Source organism: Mastigoproctus giganteus, chromosome 8 (assembly GCF_048544385.1).
Source record: "Mastigoproctus giganteus isolate SK-2022 chromosome 8, ASM4854438v1, whole genome shotgun sequence".
In the NCBI taxonomy this organism is placed as follows: domain Eukaryota; kingdom Metazoa; phylum Arthropoda; class Arachnida; order Uropygi; family Thelyphonidae; genus Mastigoproctus; species Mastigoproctus giganteus.
Window position 1 is genome coordinate 66,167,169 of NC_143582.1, and position 16,642 is coordinate 66,183,810.

The 16,642-nt window shown below is 37.4% G+C and overlaps 1 protein-coding gene across 1 annotated transcript in view; it reads right to left on the reverse strand.

Annotated features, from left to right (window-relative positions):
- LOC150081587 (netrin receptor UNC5C-like) overlaps window positions 1-16,642 on the reverse strand; it is a 383,853-nt gene that overhangs the window by 126,552 nt on the left and 240,659 nt on the right. The window contains exon 6 of the mRNA XM_090379449.1: window positions 9,093-9,392. Within this exon, the coding sequence (XP_090235575.1) occupies window positions 9,093-9,392 (300 nt within the window). The remainder of the gene's footprint in view (window positions 1-9,092; window positions 9,393-16,642) is intronic.

Below are 16,642 nucleotides of genomic sequence, written 5' to 3' on the forward strand. Positions count from 1 at the left end.
AAAACAATAGATGGAAGATTGTTCCAGCAATTAACCATTCACTGGCTAAAGGCAAATTTCTGCGCATCTACTCTGCAATCGTCTTTCCTCAACTTGAATTTATGTCCCCTCAAGTCCATAATCTGAGTAAGAGGAAGAATCCCATCAGCATTGAGGGAGCTAGCTCAAACCACTCAAAGCCTTAAACACAATCAGATCACCTCACCAGTGTCTAGTCTCCAAATGCTGAAATTTACAGAAATTAAGCCTTTCTTGGTAAGAGTACTCTTTGAATTCTAAATTTGAATTCTGCTATACAACTCACCAGTCTCGTTGCCCTTCTCTGTACTCATTTCAACAGCTCTACATCCTTCCTAAAATGAGGCCTCCAGACCTGTATGCAGTACTCAAATAAGCATGTATTTGAGCAAGCAAATAAGCAAGCAGTGTGGCCTGACCATTGCCTTCTACAAAGGGATAATCACCTCCTTGTCCCTGCAAGCAAAGTTCCTTTATATCATTGATATGACCCCATGAGCTGCTCTGGCAGCCTGTCCACACTGCTCTAAAACTTCATGTCTGATTGCACCATTACTCCCAAGTCTTTTCATTCTCCACTACATTGAGTGTAGTACCAAACAATTGGTATGTTACTCTGGAGTTACTGCTACCATATGCATTGTCAAGTTAAACTTTGTTTGCCACTTCTCAGCCCATCTGCCTAGTCCCTGAAAAGTCCCCAGTTTTATTTGTTACTAGTGCAGTCACCTGTTTCTTCAGTGATTCAAATTCATATAGTAATGTCCAAGTTTTAATTTGGGATTGTTACATTCCTTATACCAGAAACAAAGAAAAGAATTGTCAGTTGATCTAGACTTATCTACTAGACAGATTTTTGAATACACACCACAGGTATACAAACAATGAACTCACTGTGACTCATACAAGAATTGCTTGTGGCCTGAGTTATAATATCCCTGAACAAAGTATAATTAATAGTAGGAATGCCACATGGTGCAAGGAAGCCTAAGGCTGCACCAGCCAAAAAAAATAAAAAATAAAATAAATAAATAATAATAATAAGAAGAAGAAGAAGAAGAAGAAAATTAAAAATATATATATAATTAATAAAAGAAAGGGAAATACACAACCTATGTGTTTCTCTCCTCCCATAGGTGACTATTCAGCTGACTTTTGAATTTCTCCAAACTCTACCACCCATGCAGATAACTTATTCCAGTAATTTATAACTCACTAGCAAAAATAAAACTTCCTGCAATCCAGTCTAAACATCCCCCCCCCATAACTTGAATTTATGGCCCCTATTCCTAGAATCATAACTGTGAAAAGTTTGTCCTAATTCATTTTACCTCTCAGAGCCTTAAACACCTCAATCAACTCTTCTCAAAGTGCCTAGCTTCCAAGCTGTGCAACCCATATATTGAAGTTTTTCCTCATGGAAAAACTTAATTGCCGATCTCACTAGGTGAATTACCCATCTTTGGACCCTTTGAAGACGCTTTATGTCTTTTCTTAGGTGCAGTCTCCATACTGTAACACAGTATTCCAAGTGTGGTCTAGCAATAGCCTTACATAATGGGATTATGATTATCTCTACTAGCAAATCTTTGATAAATCATTGATAGGACTCCATGGTCCTTCCTTGCAACCTGTCTACAATGCTCAGAGAACTTCTCTGATTGTATCATAACACCCAAGTCCCTCTCCTCCACTACTGGCTTCAGTTCAACTCCATCAAGTGTATAAGTTATTTTGGGGTTACATCTGGTTCCCCAGGTGTAATACCTCACACTTTGCCGGATTGAAGCATAGTAGCTATTTTTCTGACCATCCCTGAAGTCTATCTAGGTCACGCTGAAGAAGCTCTGCTTGGCGGTGATCATTAACTACTCTACCAACCTTGATATCATGCCCTCTATCCCTTCATCGATGACATTTATGAAAATCGAAAACAACAACAGTGGTCCTACTAATGATCCTTGGAGAACCCCACTTCTTACATAACCCAATCTGAGGAATAACTATTTATCACAACCCTCTTCCTCCTACCCTGAAGCCATCCTACTATCCATCTAAGGATTTTCCCAGTGATTCCAACCTGTTCCAGCTTATAAAGTAACCACTAATGTAGGACTGAGTCAAATGCTTTGCTGAAATCCAAATAAACTATGTCAAAATTATTCCCTAAATCCAGCTCATGAGTGACTCTGTCAAAATAGCTAACCATATTTGTTAAACATGATTTTCCTTTTAAAAAATCATGCTGATTATCCTTCAGAATTCCATTTCTATCTGAATGATCCTGAATTCCACCCTTGGTCACTGCCTCCACGATTTTCCCTACAACTGAAGTTCTGATAATTTCCCACTTCATGCTAGAACCGCCCTTATGTATGGGAGATACGTTGGAACTTTTCCAATCCAACAGAATCACTCCCAAGTACAGTGATGCTCTCATAATTATCCTCAATGGTATAATGTACTCACTTGCTGCTTCCCTTAATATTATAGGGTATATGCCATCAATCCTGGGAGCCTTACTGGCCTGTAGGCTTGAAAGTTTTTTAATTACATAATCATGTTAAATTTCAGTATCATTAATTACATATATATTTCAACTTCACTCCCATAATTTCTCTTTAACATAAAGGGTTTTTCTTCTGTAAATATAGATGCAAAATAACTGTTGAGTTCATCTGCAACATCAGCTGGGGTATCTAATACTATCCTACATCCATTACATAAGGGTCTGATCTGGTTTGTTCTTCTCTTCTTTGCATTTATATATGTGAAGAATTCCTTATCCCCACTCTTTGCCAGAAATTTCTCATAATCTGCCTTTTACAGCCTAACATTTTCTCTGCCACTATTACAGATCACTTTGTAGCTGTTATAGGCTTCAGTACTTTTTATTGCTCTATAACTTTTCCATGCCATCTTTTTCTACTCAAGTAATCTGGCAACTTCATTATTTATCCAACTTAGAATCCTCCTTGTGGAGTATTTTTTTAATGGTATATACATGTAAAGTATTCAAAGTGTATCTTGCAGCAACCACTATTAAAGTAAAAAATTAAAAACTAACAAAATATTACAGTAATTAAGCAGTTACCGAAACTTTATCTACTACTGAAGTAAAAAATTTAAGCTTTAAAGATATTGAAATGGGTGTAACTTAGCAGAATTAGCTTTAGAAAAGGTAAGAATTAAATTTATAAAATAATATTATAGAAAATAACTTTACAAAATTATCAAAAATAAATTTATAAAATTGCAGAAATTAAAATTTAAGATATTTTTGTTTTTCCTAAACAAATTTAGGAAAAGCAAAAATTTTTGTACCAAACTATTAATCCAATAATCTTAAATTTAGTCTGCTTGAATATAATCCAACAGGGCTGATGTATGTCTTTTCTCTGTAACTGCTAAACTCACAATATACACGAGTTTCAGATGGTATACCATAACCTGAGGGACCCTTCAGGAATGGATTTAGAACCTAAAAGCAATAAAAAAAGTTCATGAAAACATAGGTCTGACTTTGCCTTGTTTCCGAGTTAAAGCCATTTTTGTTTTCCAGCAATTCTTTCTACAAACTTAGTTAGTAAAGCTAGCTCCATCCAACCATTTACAAACAATGCTCAATATCTCACAGAGAGCATTGCTGATAGTAAACAAGAGTAATGTTCTTTGAATGATTTCAGTTAGTTCTTCTGAAGGGCACTACTTTGCCCAATGAATTAATGAGGATCGTGGCAGAGGAGGAAAATGAACAGGATGCACATAAATTATCAGGCAACACAGAAGCCTATGGCATATATAAGCTAGTCTCTAATCAAGTCACAAAGGAGGTTAGGCAGGTGAAGGCAGATTACGAGAAATCTTTGGCAAAGTACGCAAAAAAAAACAGAAAGAGGTTCTTTACTTATGTAAACTCTAGAAGGAAGGGGATAAATCAGATTGGTCCACTTAACATAGATAGTTTGACTATTGATGATCCTGCTCAAGTAGCTGATAAACTGAATGAGTATTTTGCATCTACATTCACACATGAGGAGTTATTCAAAGAGGGGAATGCCAGAAGTTTATCAAAATCTAACAGGGAGCTAAGTGATTTTGTAATAACTGAGAGCAAAGTGGGGGAGAAATTGTTGAAGTTAAACATAAAAAAGGCACCTGGGGCAGATTGAATCTATCCAGTTATAAAGGAGGAGGAAGCAAGGGAAGCAAGCAAACCCTTAGCCATAATTATGAGAGCATCCTTAGAGTCAGGGGAGGTCCCCATGGATTGGAGATGGGCAAATGTATCCCCAATTCACAAAGGGGGTTAATGGGTGACACAAATAATTATAGACCTGTTAGTTTTAACTTCTGTTCCAGGAAAAATAATAGCGTCACTGGTTAAAGAGGTGATACAGGATCACCTTGACAAGACAGCAGTAACAGTTCAGATACATAATGGGTTTGTTAAAGGGAAGTCTTGTCTGACCAATTTTATTGGATACTACAATGTGGTCACAAAGGAACTAGATGCAAAAAATAATTTTTATATCATATACTTGGATTTCAGGAAAGCTTTTGATACTGTTGCACATGGAAGACTGCTGTACAAATTGGAGTGGTATGGCATTAAGGGCAAGTTACTGCAATGTATAAAGTTGAGTGGGGTGGTAATAAAAAGGACACTGCTGTATGTGGACTAATGTTATTAGCATAGTCCCCCCAGGGTTCGGTGCTGGGCCCATTGTTCTTTTGTATATTTATCAATGATATCGATGAAGGTATATCAGGCTTAATCTCCAAGTTTGAAGATGATATAAAGGTTGGCAGGGTTGTTAATGACATTAAAGCCAGTATGCTACTGCAACAGGATCTAGAAAAGTTAGGCAGATGGGCTGAGGAGTGGCAACTAAAGTTTAACATTGTCAAATGCAAAGTATGGGTAGCAATAACCCAAGAGAAATGCACCAACTGTGTGGTAACTACACTCAGGGAGGTGTAAATTAAAAAGACCTGGGGGTAATTGTGTAGTCAGATATAAAGTTCTCTGAGCAGTGCAGACGGGCTGCCAGAGCAGGTCATGGAGTTTTGCCAATGATATATAGGAATTTTGCTAGCAGAGATAAGAAGGTGGTTATTCCTTTGTATAAGGCAATGGTCAGGCCACACCTTGAGTACTGTATACAGGTCTGAAGGCCTCATTTTAGGAAGGATGTAGAGTTGCTAGAACGAGTAGAAAGAAGGGCAACAAGATTGGTGAGAGGAACAAAGGAGTGCACTTACGAAGAAAGGCTTAAGCTCTGCAAGTTGCAGAATCTGGAGGCTAGGCACCTGCAAGATGATCAGATCATGGTGTATAAGGCCTTGAATGGTTTGAGCATGCTAAATGCTTACGGGATACTTCCGCTTGCTCAGATTAAGAACCTGAGGGGGCATAGATTCAAATTGAGGAAAGTTTGTTTTTGTTTATTACTTGGTTTTTAGGAGCATTAGCAACTAAGGCCATATTGCTCCAGGGATATGCGGTGGTCATTCCCTGATCTTTCCGCATCCTCCGTATTTGGTGGTCACGGGCTCAAACCCCAGTCTAATCAAGAAGTGTGTGCTATGCACCGCTGCTCCTGCCCACCTGGCTGCGGAGGTGCCTATTGAGGAAAGACAGTTGTAGAATAGATGTGTGAAAGTTTTCCTTTAGCCAGCAGGTAGTTGATTGCCAGAACAGACTTCCATCTGTTGTTGTGGAAGTTGATATCTTAAATAAATTTAAGGCTGAACTAGACAAACATTTGGAGTGACTGGATGGCTGAAATGGGAAAGTTTTTTTTTTTTTTTTTTTGGCTGATGCTGCTTTCATGCATCATATGCGTCAACTAATTTGGAGCTTGTTATTAATATTTTTATACTCTGTATTTGCTGTGATAAGGGAGGCTTATTCAAATCGAAAGATGACAGATATGTATATCACATATGGACTTGCTAGATGCCATGAAGCCAAGGCAAAATGTCTCTATTCAGAAAACTTCCCGAATTATCATGTGCCAAATAAGACCTTCCAGAGTAAAGATGAATGACTTTCAGAAACTGGTTCATTTAGAAAATAAGTTTCAGATGGTGGTAGACCCATCAGCATCAGAACAGCAAATCCAACAGACCTGGAAGTTTTGAGGGAATCTATGATGAGGTGGATTCAGGTGGACAGTAGTCATCTTAAACATTTCTTATAAACATAAGCAGATAGTTGCTGAAACACAAAAATGGCTATAACTTGAAAACAAGACAAAATCAGACCTATGCTTACATGAATTTTTTTTTTTATTTTTATTGTTTTTAGGTCCTAAATCCATTCCCAAAGTAGGCCTACATGTGTGATATACCCTGTATATTCAGCTGATCAGGAACCAGTTTAGGATCGTTGCATGTTACTAGAGATATTAACGAACCAATATGATTGATTCTGTCCTTTGAATGTGGACATAAAAACATTCTTGCTACTTTTATTTGCACTCTTAGCTAAAGACTTCTCATAACATAAACTATGTGACAGGATGAAGAGACTTTGTATGAGATGGGTCAATAATTAACCCGATTGCTCTCTTTTGGATAGAAAGGTTTTGGGAACCAAACATGAGAAGGATATTAACTATGATAGGATGGATTTCAGATTTGTACAGAGTTTGCAGCTGTAAAAAAAAAAGTAGCACTGAAGATAAAACCAAAAAAACCCAGTTTTTTATGATTCAGAGGAAGAAACAATGTGATGTGCTTGATAGAGATTATAAGTTAGGGTAATCTCTAGTAAAGATGTGTAATCTCGTCTAGAAATCTGAGTGTTATCAAATACAAGCATGGAAACAGCAGACTCGTTTTTGTGAGAAATAAGACAGGACTATGTTTTAGAATGATTATAGTTAACGAAGTTTTCTTCGCCCCATAACAGAACTACCTGGACATCAGCAGTTAAGGAATCGGTGAAGAATATTTAACAAGTTGAAGACATTAGTGCAGAGCAAGGTTTCTCAAACTGAAATATGGGATATAGTGTACTATCACCAGCAAAACTGTACAGGATTTGCAATCAGTGGGAGAAGGCCATTAATATATAAGAGGAAAATGTGCAGGAGACAAAAGCAGACCTTGGGATACACCAGCACCAATTGTGTGTTTAATGACAGAAATCCATATGCCATTACCAACAAAAGAAAACTTAATACCCAATTGGTGAGGGGGGGGGGACCTCGATGCACACCAAAGATGAAAGTATATTTAGAAGACTTATGCCAAGACATGATCAAAATTGAAAATGTTGAAAACAACTGCTTGACTTTTAAAAAATTTATCCAAAGATGGGTAACACATAAGCCAAGGTATCACCAAGGATCAACACCAATTCAATCCATGTTGGTGATCAATGACCAGGAAGAAAGCTTTGAGATAATCTAGGATTTGGTGGTCAATGGATTTCATTTTTATTTTGGAAAGCATAGCGGTGAGTGCAATGGAACAGTAACGTTCACTTTTTTTCTTTTGAAACTAACTGGATATGACAAATTTCCATATATAATCACTGATAAAAAGATTGCTAGGGTGGTTAATGATAGTAATTAGGTATGCTACTACAACAAAATATAGATAAATTAGGCAGATTGGCTGAGAAGTGACAATTAAAGTTTAACATTGACAAATGCAAGATACTTCATATGGGTAGCAGTAATCCAGATTAATATACCAACTGTGTGGTACCACATTCAGGCTAGCAGAGAATGAAAAAGACCTGGAGATAACTGTGCAGTCAGATATGAAGTTCTCTGAGCAATGCAGATAGGCTGCTAGGACAGCTAATGGGGTTTTGTGAATGATATACAGGGATTCTGCTAATGAGTTGATTTTCCCATAGTACAAGGAAACTTCCTGGTAAGCTCAGGTGATGCCAGGATTCACTCCACCAGAGCTCCTTCCTGCTGTACCAAGGCCCACTTCCTTATGGTCTGTAGGGCTTGGTGGTGTTCCATGGGATCCTAGGCAAAGTGGCCAGATGAACAACAGACCACTAACCTAACACAAACACCATCTGGCCTTAACAGAATTTGTATTGTGACACAATGCTATGACATGGAGTTGGGGAAGAACCCTAGTACCGCTTGACAAGCAACACTATGTACAAGGAAATGGTTAGGCCACGTCTTGAGGCTGATATGGGTCTGGTAGCCTCATTTGCAGAAGGATGTGGATCTGTTGGAGAAGATGCAGAGTGGAGCAACAAGATCAGTGAGAGAACAAAAAGATTCTCTTACCAGGAAAGGTTCAGTCCTACAAATTGCAGCATCTGGACTCTAGAAGTCTGTGAGGCATCTGATTGAGGTGTTTAAAACTCTGAATGGAATCATAAGCTCAATACTGACAGAATCCTTCCTCTTTCTCAGACCACACATGAGCAGGCATAAACTCAAACCAAGTAAGGACGGTTACAGATTAAATGTGCAAAATTTTGTTTTCAACCAGCAGATAGTTGATTATTGGAAGAAACTTCCATATGGTGTTGTAGAAGTGGGTAGTTTGAATAAATCCAAGATAATTTATATTTTTTGGCTGATGCTTTAAAAGCATGCTTTCTTGCATCATTTGCTGCTACTAATACTAATAAGGAATACCAAGTCCATAGAAGTAAAAGAAACAGTGGGATAAGACAGTAAACAGTGACACAAAACAGGACCAAACTGAATCACAGGTTTTGCAAACAAGTGGAAAAATGCCATAAGAACCCAGAAATAGAAATTTCTTAGCATCAAGGTTGCTCAGAACTTTTCTAATGACCTCCTAGGAGATGACAGAATCATCAGGTTATAACTAATGAGGAAAAAAAGGATGGACAGAAGTTGCACTCAATATCTTTGACCCAAGACATGAAGGCCTCTGATCAGAGCCATTTGAAAAGAATCAAGTTCCCTGCACTCAGCCTGTTCAAAATTGAGTCAAAATTGATTAATATCTTTTTTAGATCTGTCATGAGCATGGGAACTGGCAGAAACTGAAGCTGGATATTTGCTTCAGTTTTTGAAATGTTAGCATAACAAAAAACAAGTTTTACTTCTTACCAGAGGAGGAAGATGCTGGTAGTACAGAGGCACAAGACCCAGCATGTGGAGGCTTGCCTGTTGAACTAGGTGTCTGGGACCGCTGAGAATCTAGAAGAGGAACTCTACTTTGTGCAGGACTTGGTGAAATATTTGAAGGATAATGAGCAGCAAGCAAAGGAGTAATAGAACTGCAACCCAATGCACTTAAAGCAGACTTTTCATTAGTAATATAATCATTATCTGGATGACCAGGTCCTAGGAGGTGAGGAGAAATGCTTAGTACATTCTGAGTAAGATCAGGCTGGACGGGAATTACTTCTGGAAAAAAAAAAAAAAAAAAAACATTTGTCATTAATTCAAGAAAAATATATAGTTAGTTTTCTACATAATTACTGAAGTTTTAAGGTTTCAGAGAATGCAAGGGAAATGAAATGCACAGTACAATTGGTAAGTTCCAATTTTTTTTTTTTTTTTTAAATGAGTGAAATTCACATCTGTAAATCAGATTTCATTCAATGTAATGTTGTTGAACATGCAACAAAACTTTCTCTGAATAATTCCCCCTCCCATACCACAAAAAATGACAATGTTCTACCTCTAAACTAGATTTTATTCAAAGCAATGTCCTTCAGCTGCAAATTTTTTTTTTTTTTTTCAGTAACTGTAAAGGTGTTGGAAACAATCCACAAAGTCATTCCACACCAAAAAACTCCGAAGCTCTACTAATCTGATGCTGCACCATCATTTTTAGCGGTTATATCACAGTGTGGAAATGCAACACACTACTATTAGTAGATGGCAAATGACGAAAGAAAGCAACCATATACAGCATATGGGTGGGTGGAGGAAAGAAATTGGGAGACACTTCCCAATTACCTGTCGATCCTCTCCTCTAATAATACACTGGTCAACACATAAAATGTTATGAAAACGAAAATACCCAATCTTGACTAATTTTATGCTGTTGAACATAAAAATCACATTCAAATATTGCCCATTGGCTCTTGTTTTTGAATTACAGTTGGGGTCTCATATTAACAAGTTACTTTACATTATCCACAGCTGGATTTTGGTGTTTGTAGGCCCTAGACACTTTTATTCCGAAAAGTGCTAGAAAGAGGGAAAAATGTTTCTTCTATTTTAACACTTGGACTGCAAATCACGTCAATTAATGACTCAAGTTTCAACTATAGTAAATGATAAACCACTTCAACTGACGGAGTGATCATCACTTACTTCTATTCTAGTTTCAAGAACAGTCGCTAGATAGCACATGCATATTGAATTGAAACTCCTAGAGTTGATTGCAAAGAAATATCAAGCATAGAAAATAATTTTCGAAAATAGTGTTTAAAAACTGGGTTTTTTTTTTGTTTTTTTTCCCCCTTCATTCGTAGGCCCTAAAAATTTTGTAGGCCCTAGGCACTGTACCTACAGTGCCTAATGGGAAATCTGGCCCTGACATTATCAACTATGGCTCTCGTCAAAATTCATGGCAACACCGCAGTTTCAGTACCACAACACTCTTATTGTGTGATCAACAACTGTTGCCTCACTGCATCATGTGATAAGTTGTTATCGTCTCAACCCTATTGCAATAATCCTCAAATACAGCTAGGTACTGGTTGATTTGTTCTCAGTTAACGGGTTGCTCTTTGTGAGAGTCCTACTTTTTACACAGTATTTGTTTCGTGTAAGTTTACTATGCCCCGCAATTGTGCGAATAGTCTAGATGACTTTATGTATGTATGTGGAGAAGTCACCCCTTAACTCGAACCATAAAAAAGGCCTACTTCTTTTACTTTGGGTGTGAAGTAGGAAACAAAGAGAAGAACTGGGCTCTGCACATATGCTGCACTACCTGTTGATAAAAACTCAACATGTGGGTGAATCGAAAGGGATGTTTTATGCCTTTTGCAGTGCCCACGATATGGAGGGAACCAACAAATCATGTCACAGACTGTTACTTCTGTATGGTGCCTCATATTAGAAAAGGGATGACAATGAAGAAAAAGTGGACAGTGACGTACTCAAATATACCATCAGCAATTTGTCCTGTGCCTCGTGGTGAAGAACTACCTGACCGTTTTTCTGTGCACTCTGATGAAGATGAAGACACTGATGAACATCAACTTGATATACATGAAGAAGTACAACAGTTGTCTACGTTAAGGAATCACCAATTTTGTCCAAACCTTTATCCTTCTGAACCACATAAGATCACAGAAAGTGAGCTTAATGACCTCATCAGGGATCTTGAACTGCCAAAGAATAAGGCAGATCTTTTGGCCTTGAGACTACAACAGTGGAATATTCTATCGTTCTGGGAAAGTGACAACATTTTGTACTCTAAATATACTACGATAAATTCTATCGAAGAGAAGGTGAACTCAATGTTTGTAAGGATGTTGATGGTCTAATGGCAGCAATGAACATGAGACATGTTCCTGAAGAATGCCGACTATTTATAGATGCTTCTAAAGTTAGCCTCAAGGCTGTGTGTTATTACACATAATGGAAATATGCTGCCTTCAATACCTCTTGTGTATGCCGTCCACAAAAAAGAAACATATGGAAACATATAGAACATCCTCTTAGGTACACTATCAGAAAAGTGAGTGGCAGATGTGGTGATTTGAAAGTAATCGACATTTTATTAGGACTACAAAAGGGTTACACTAAGTATTGTTGCTTTCTCTGCGAGTGGAATAGTTGTGCCAAGGATAAGCACTATGAGAAGAGGAGTTGGCCTCATTAAAAATCATTAACACCTCGAATTAAGAATATAGTATTTGAACCTCTGGTAGATCCAATTAAAGTTTTGCTTCCACCACATCACATCAAACTGGGGCTCGTGAAAAATTTTGTGAAGGCTTTGAAAGTCAATGGTCCTGCATTCACATACTTGCAAGAGAAATTCTCAAGACAGTACAGAGAAGATTAAGGCAGGCATTTTCATTGGTCCACAAATAAGGAAACTTTTCAAAGATGAACAGTTCGAATGTGTCCTTAGTGATAGTGAGAAATCAGCATGGAAAGTCTTTTGAAATGTTTCAACTGGTTTTCTAGGAAACATTAAAAGCTGGCATACAGGCAGTTTGTGAAAGATCTCATAACTTCTTACGAAAAACAAGGGTGCAATATGTTATTGAAGATGCATTTCTTGTACTCACACCTGGATTTCTTCCTGCCAAACTGTGATGCCATTAGCAACGAACATAGTGAGCACTTCCATCAAATGATGGAACAAAGATACAAAAGCAAATGGAGTGCCACCACATTAGCTGATTATCGCTGGATGGCAAAAAGGGATGCTCTCAAAGCTGAATACAAGCAAAAGGGTCCCGTGTTTGATACAGGTATGTTTGTAACTGCCTGTATCAAACTATAAAAATATAGTTTACTTTGTAAACTATATTTACTCCCATATAAATAAAAAATACCTTATATATATGTAAAAACTGCTTTTTTTGAAAACAAGAGCCAATCTGCCATCTATTTCCATGTTTAGCACCCCAAAATCTATAAAGTAAACTTACTTTCATGCCTAACAAGATATGACCCAAAATTTGTTGTTCAGTGTAATCTGTCTAATTCTTCCTTAAATATACTCAAGGAACCCACTTCCATAACACCAGATGGAAATTTGTTTCAATAATCAACTACCCTCTGGCTGAAAGCAACTTTCCACACATCTATCCTGCACAGTATTGAATCCAGGGTGTTTGCACTGGGGGAGGAGATTTAAACTTTTGGGGTACATGTAGTTTTTGTGTATATTTTTTATTATTATTTAATATTTACAACATATGTATATGTTGCAAACAAATTTGTATATTTATAATAATGGAATATGAGAAAACGAGACACCTCCATAGCCAGGTGGGAAGGAGAAGCAGTGCATAGCACGCTTCTTGATTAGACCGGGGTTCAAGCCCGTAACCACCAAATACGGAGGATGTGGAAAGGTCAAGGGAATGACCACCGCATATTCCCGGAGCAATATGGCCTTAGTTGCTAATGCTCCTAAAAACCAAATAACAATAACATCAACAATATGAGAAAATGAAATAGGGAACAACACAAAATATTCATTATTTAACATCTAAATACTAATAGTCAGTTCACAAAAACCCCATTCTGACAATAATCACTGTTTAAAATCACCAATTAAAATCTGCAAAAAAACATAAAATTATAATAAAACATGCAAGTATTATAATAATTTTATTCTTATTTGCTTTTTCTTTGCATGTGCATCAATCACTTCATTTATTAATTTTTCGATAACTCATTATTATTATTAGCCATATGGTGCAAGGAAGACTGAGGCTTATCTGGCCTTCTAAGAATATCTTCATGCAATCTTGCAATATTACCATACAGATACATATACAATAAAAATATTATAAAATGTATTGTTTATAGACTGCGACCAAACTGGCTTTGCGGTATACAAAGGAAGAATTAGCCAGAAGTAGACTCTTGCTGTGAAAAAAATCAAATAAAGGGAATGTGCAGGCAACTGAAATAGTGGCTGCAGTAGACTCCTCATCTACTCAGACATTGTTTAGCCCTTCCCCTGAAAGCCATGGGACCTTTCTAATTACAGTAGCATCCATCGCTGAGGGACCAGTTCGTGGCCTGTGATCTGGTCAGTCCTGTTTGCGATATACAAACAAAGAATTATTCGCAAGTAGACCGTTTGTGTGAAACACTATCAAGAGATAGTTTGTATGAAAATATAGGGAACCATAAAATGAAAATGCCAACACTTGAAATAGTGGCTTTTAATTACAATTGGCACAGCCAGAAATTACTGTTGCCTATTTAATTAGTGTGAAAATTTTGTGTTTTTTGAATTTTAGTGATTTATTTTTGCCGTGTACCACCTAAAGTACCACACTTAGTTGCTGTGATTTTTTGACATAAATTTATTGAATTCGTGTTTTATAATTGCAACATTGTGTAAACCGATAATATCGCCCCTAAAGAGCGCAGTAAGAAGAAAATTTCAATTAAAATGAAACAAAAAAAAGTGGCGAAAATTTCAACGTCTGTGGTCTTTGTCTAAAAATTACTGTTTTTTGCTGGGGGGGGAGGGATTTTATTCCACTGGAGGAAAATTTCACCCCCGGTCACTCTCTGGATTCAACACTGAACCTGCAACCATCCTACCTCAATTTACGTGAGTTGTGTGAGCAAGAGTAAGAGGCCTTAAACAGTTCAATCAGATCTAGTTCATTTCTTGCATTCACATTTTGACTTGTTTCCAGAAAACTTTGGCACAGTGAGTGATGAGCAGAGGGAACAGTTTCAATCAAAAAACATCAATGGAAAACTGCTATGGAAAGGCTTCTGGAACAAACATATGTTGGTAGACTACTGCACAACATTTTTAAATTGTATCTTTTTTACAATAGTGTACTGTATTATTTTAACTAATGAAGAAGCCCTTTTATCTGACATCATCAGAAGCCATAGTTGGCATATTAATTAAAAAGTCAGTTAAATCATAAAAACTATGAATATTTTATTTTCATTTAAAACATATACAGTAAAAGTCCAAATATCTGGACCACCTGAGAATCCAGACTTTTCGAAAACTCACAAACTTTTTAAATTTAGCGGACTTTTGTGTATGCAAGCATGCATGAGTGCCACAGATGCCCAGCGACAACAAGCGAGCTCACAGTCACCATTTTGAAATGAGCAATCAAACTGTGGCAATGCTATAATTTTTGTCCTCTTTCCATTTACCATATATAGCATACATATTTACAAGCCCATAATAATGGCGCCTAAAATAGATAAACTTCATGGTGTGAAGAGAAAGAAGAACACGTTGAAATTGAGACAAACTTGAAATAATTAAGAAACTAGAAAGTGGTGTGAGCAATACTGTTTTACTGGATACATACAACATCAGAAAGTCTACAATTTACAATATAAAAAGGCAAAGAATAAAATTCTAGAATTGACAGCCTCTGAGCCTTACAATAAAATTGCTGAGAGAAAAAGTTTACATCGGCCAAAATTAGAGGATCTCAATCAAGCGTTGTACAAATGGTTTTTGCTAAAATGATCAGAAGGTATGGCACTTTCTGGGCTGCTGCTTATTGACAATGCAAGGTCTTTTAGGCAGCAAATGAACATTGAATCAGAGTGCACATTTAGTGATGGATGACTTAGGAATTTTAACACTCGTCATGGTATTAGACAGTTTTTTTTTTTTTTTTATGAAAACCCCAAATGAGAGGTATTAGAACCTATAGTACTTAGTACCATGCTTGGGTTGGAGGTTGAGAAAACAAAAGAAGATATTTGTTGACATTACACTTGAACTTCTGTAGCCTGTAATTTTCAGGAAATATGTATGAAGGAAGGTTGTTCCAGAAAACGGCAGTTGAACGAATAAACAAGGAAGATGAAAAGTTGATTCTGTGAGTTTGAAGTTGGACAGTAAATGAATGTTGGTTGGAGAGTTAGATATTGCTGGAGAAAGACAGTCAGCTGATACACAAGCAGCAACAGAATATAGTGCAACATTTGAAAAAATTATATCTTCGAACAGGCCTATGGGGCTGGGAAATTCCATACTGCAATAATTAAAGACTAACACCAGCCAAGGAATTAAAAAATTTTTTTCTATAAAAATAAAATATACAGAATGTAATGAAATACTGTGATACACTATCGGAAGACTAAAATATTACAATAAATTACGATAAAATAAACTACGATAAAACGTTAAAAATATACCGAAGCAATAGACCGAATTATCTAAAATAAACCGGATTAAAAGCGATAACCTGAAGCTTTCGGAGACTGCTGTCTCCTTCTTCAACAGTGTACTATTACTGCAATGACACATCTTTAAGAAGCAGGCCTGTGGCATTCATGCACGTGGTCTATAGGCTTTCTCCAGTTTCTGAATGTCCTGGTTAGCAGAAATGGGTCTAGAATAAAAACAATGATTTATAGAAAGCCTATGTGCCGTGGCCAGTATGTTCATTACAGCTCGGCACAGGCTTATCATCATAAGAATAGTGTAGCCAGGGCGTTAGTGGGGACCCACTGTAATACCCCCGAGGATAAGGAAATGGAAATTTGCAGAGTCACAGCAGACTTCAGGAAGTGTGGGTACTCCCAGAGGGTCTTGGACAAATATATTTATAGGGTAGAGTCCAATCATAGGGAGTCGCCTGCCCCTGTGGCTACCACATACGTTCCTTACTATCCAGGCCTTTCAGAATGCATTGTACGGGCACTACGGGAGTGTCAGACCAGCTGTGTGCAACTTCCAGGACAGAGATTGCACACAGTGGTGTCTCAAGTTAAAGATCCCTTAGCCCAGGACTATACTAGTAGTGTGGTCTAATGAGATTAAGTGCCCGGATTGTGAGGAGTGTTATGTGGGGGAAATGGGGCGACGTTTAAAAGACCGTCTGGGGGAGCACATAACCGCTATTAAGACTGCTAATTATGCAAGGTCTGCTGTGGCAGAGCATTTCTGGGAGAAGCAGCATCAGATCTCCCCTGAAGATGCGGTCATTACGAACCGTGCC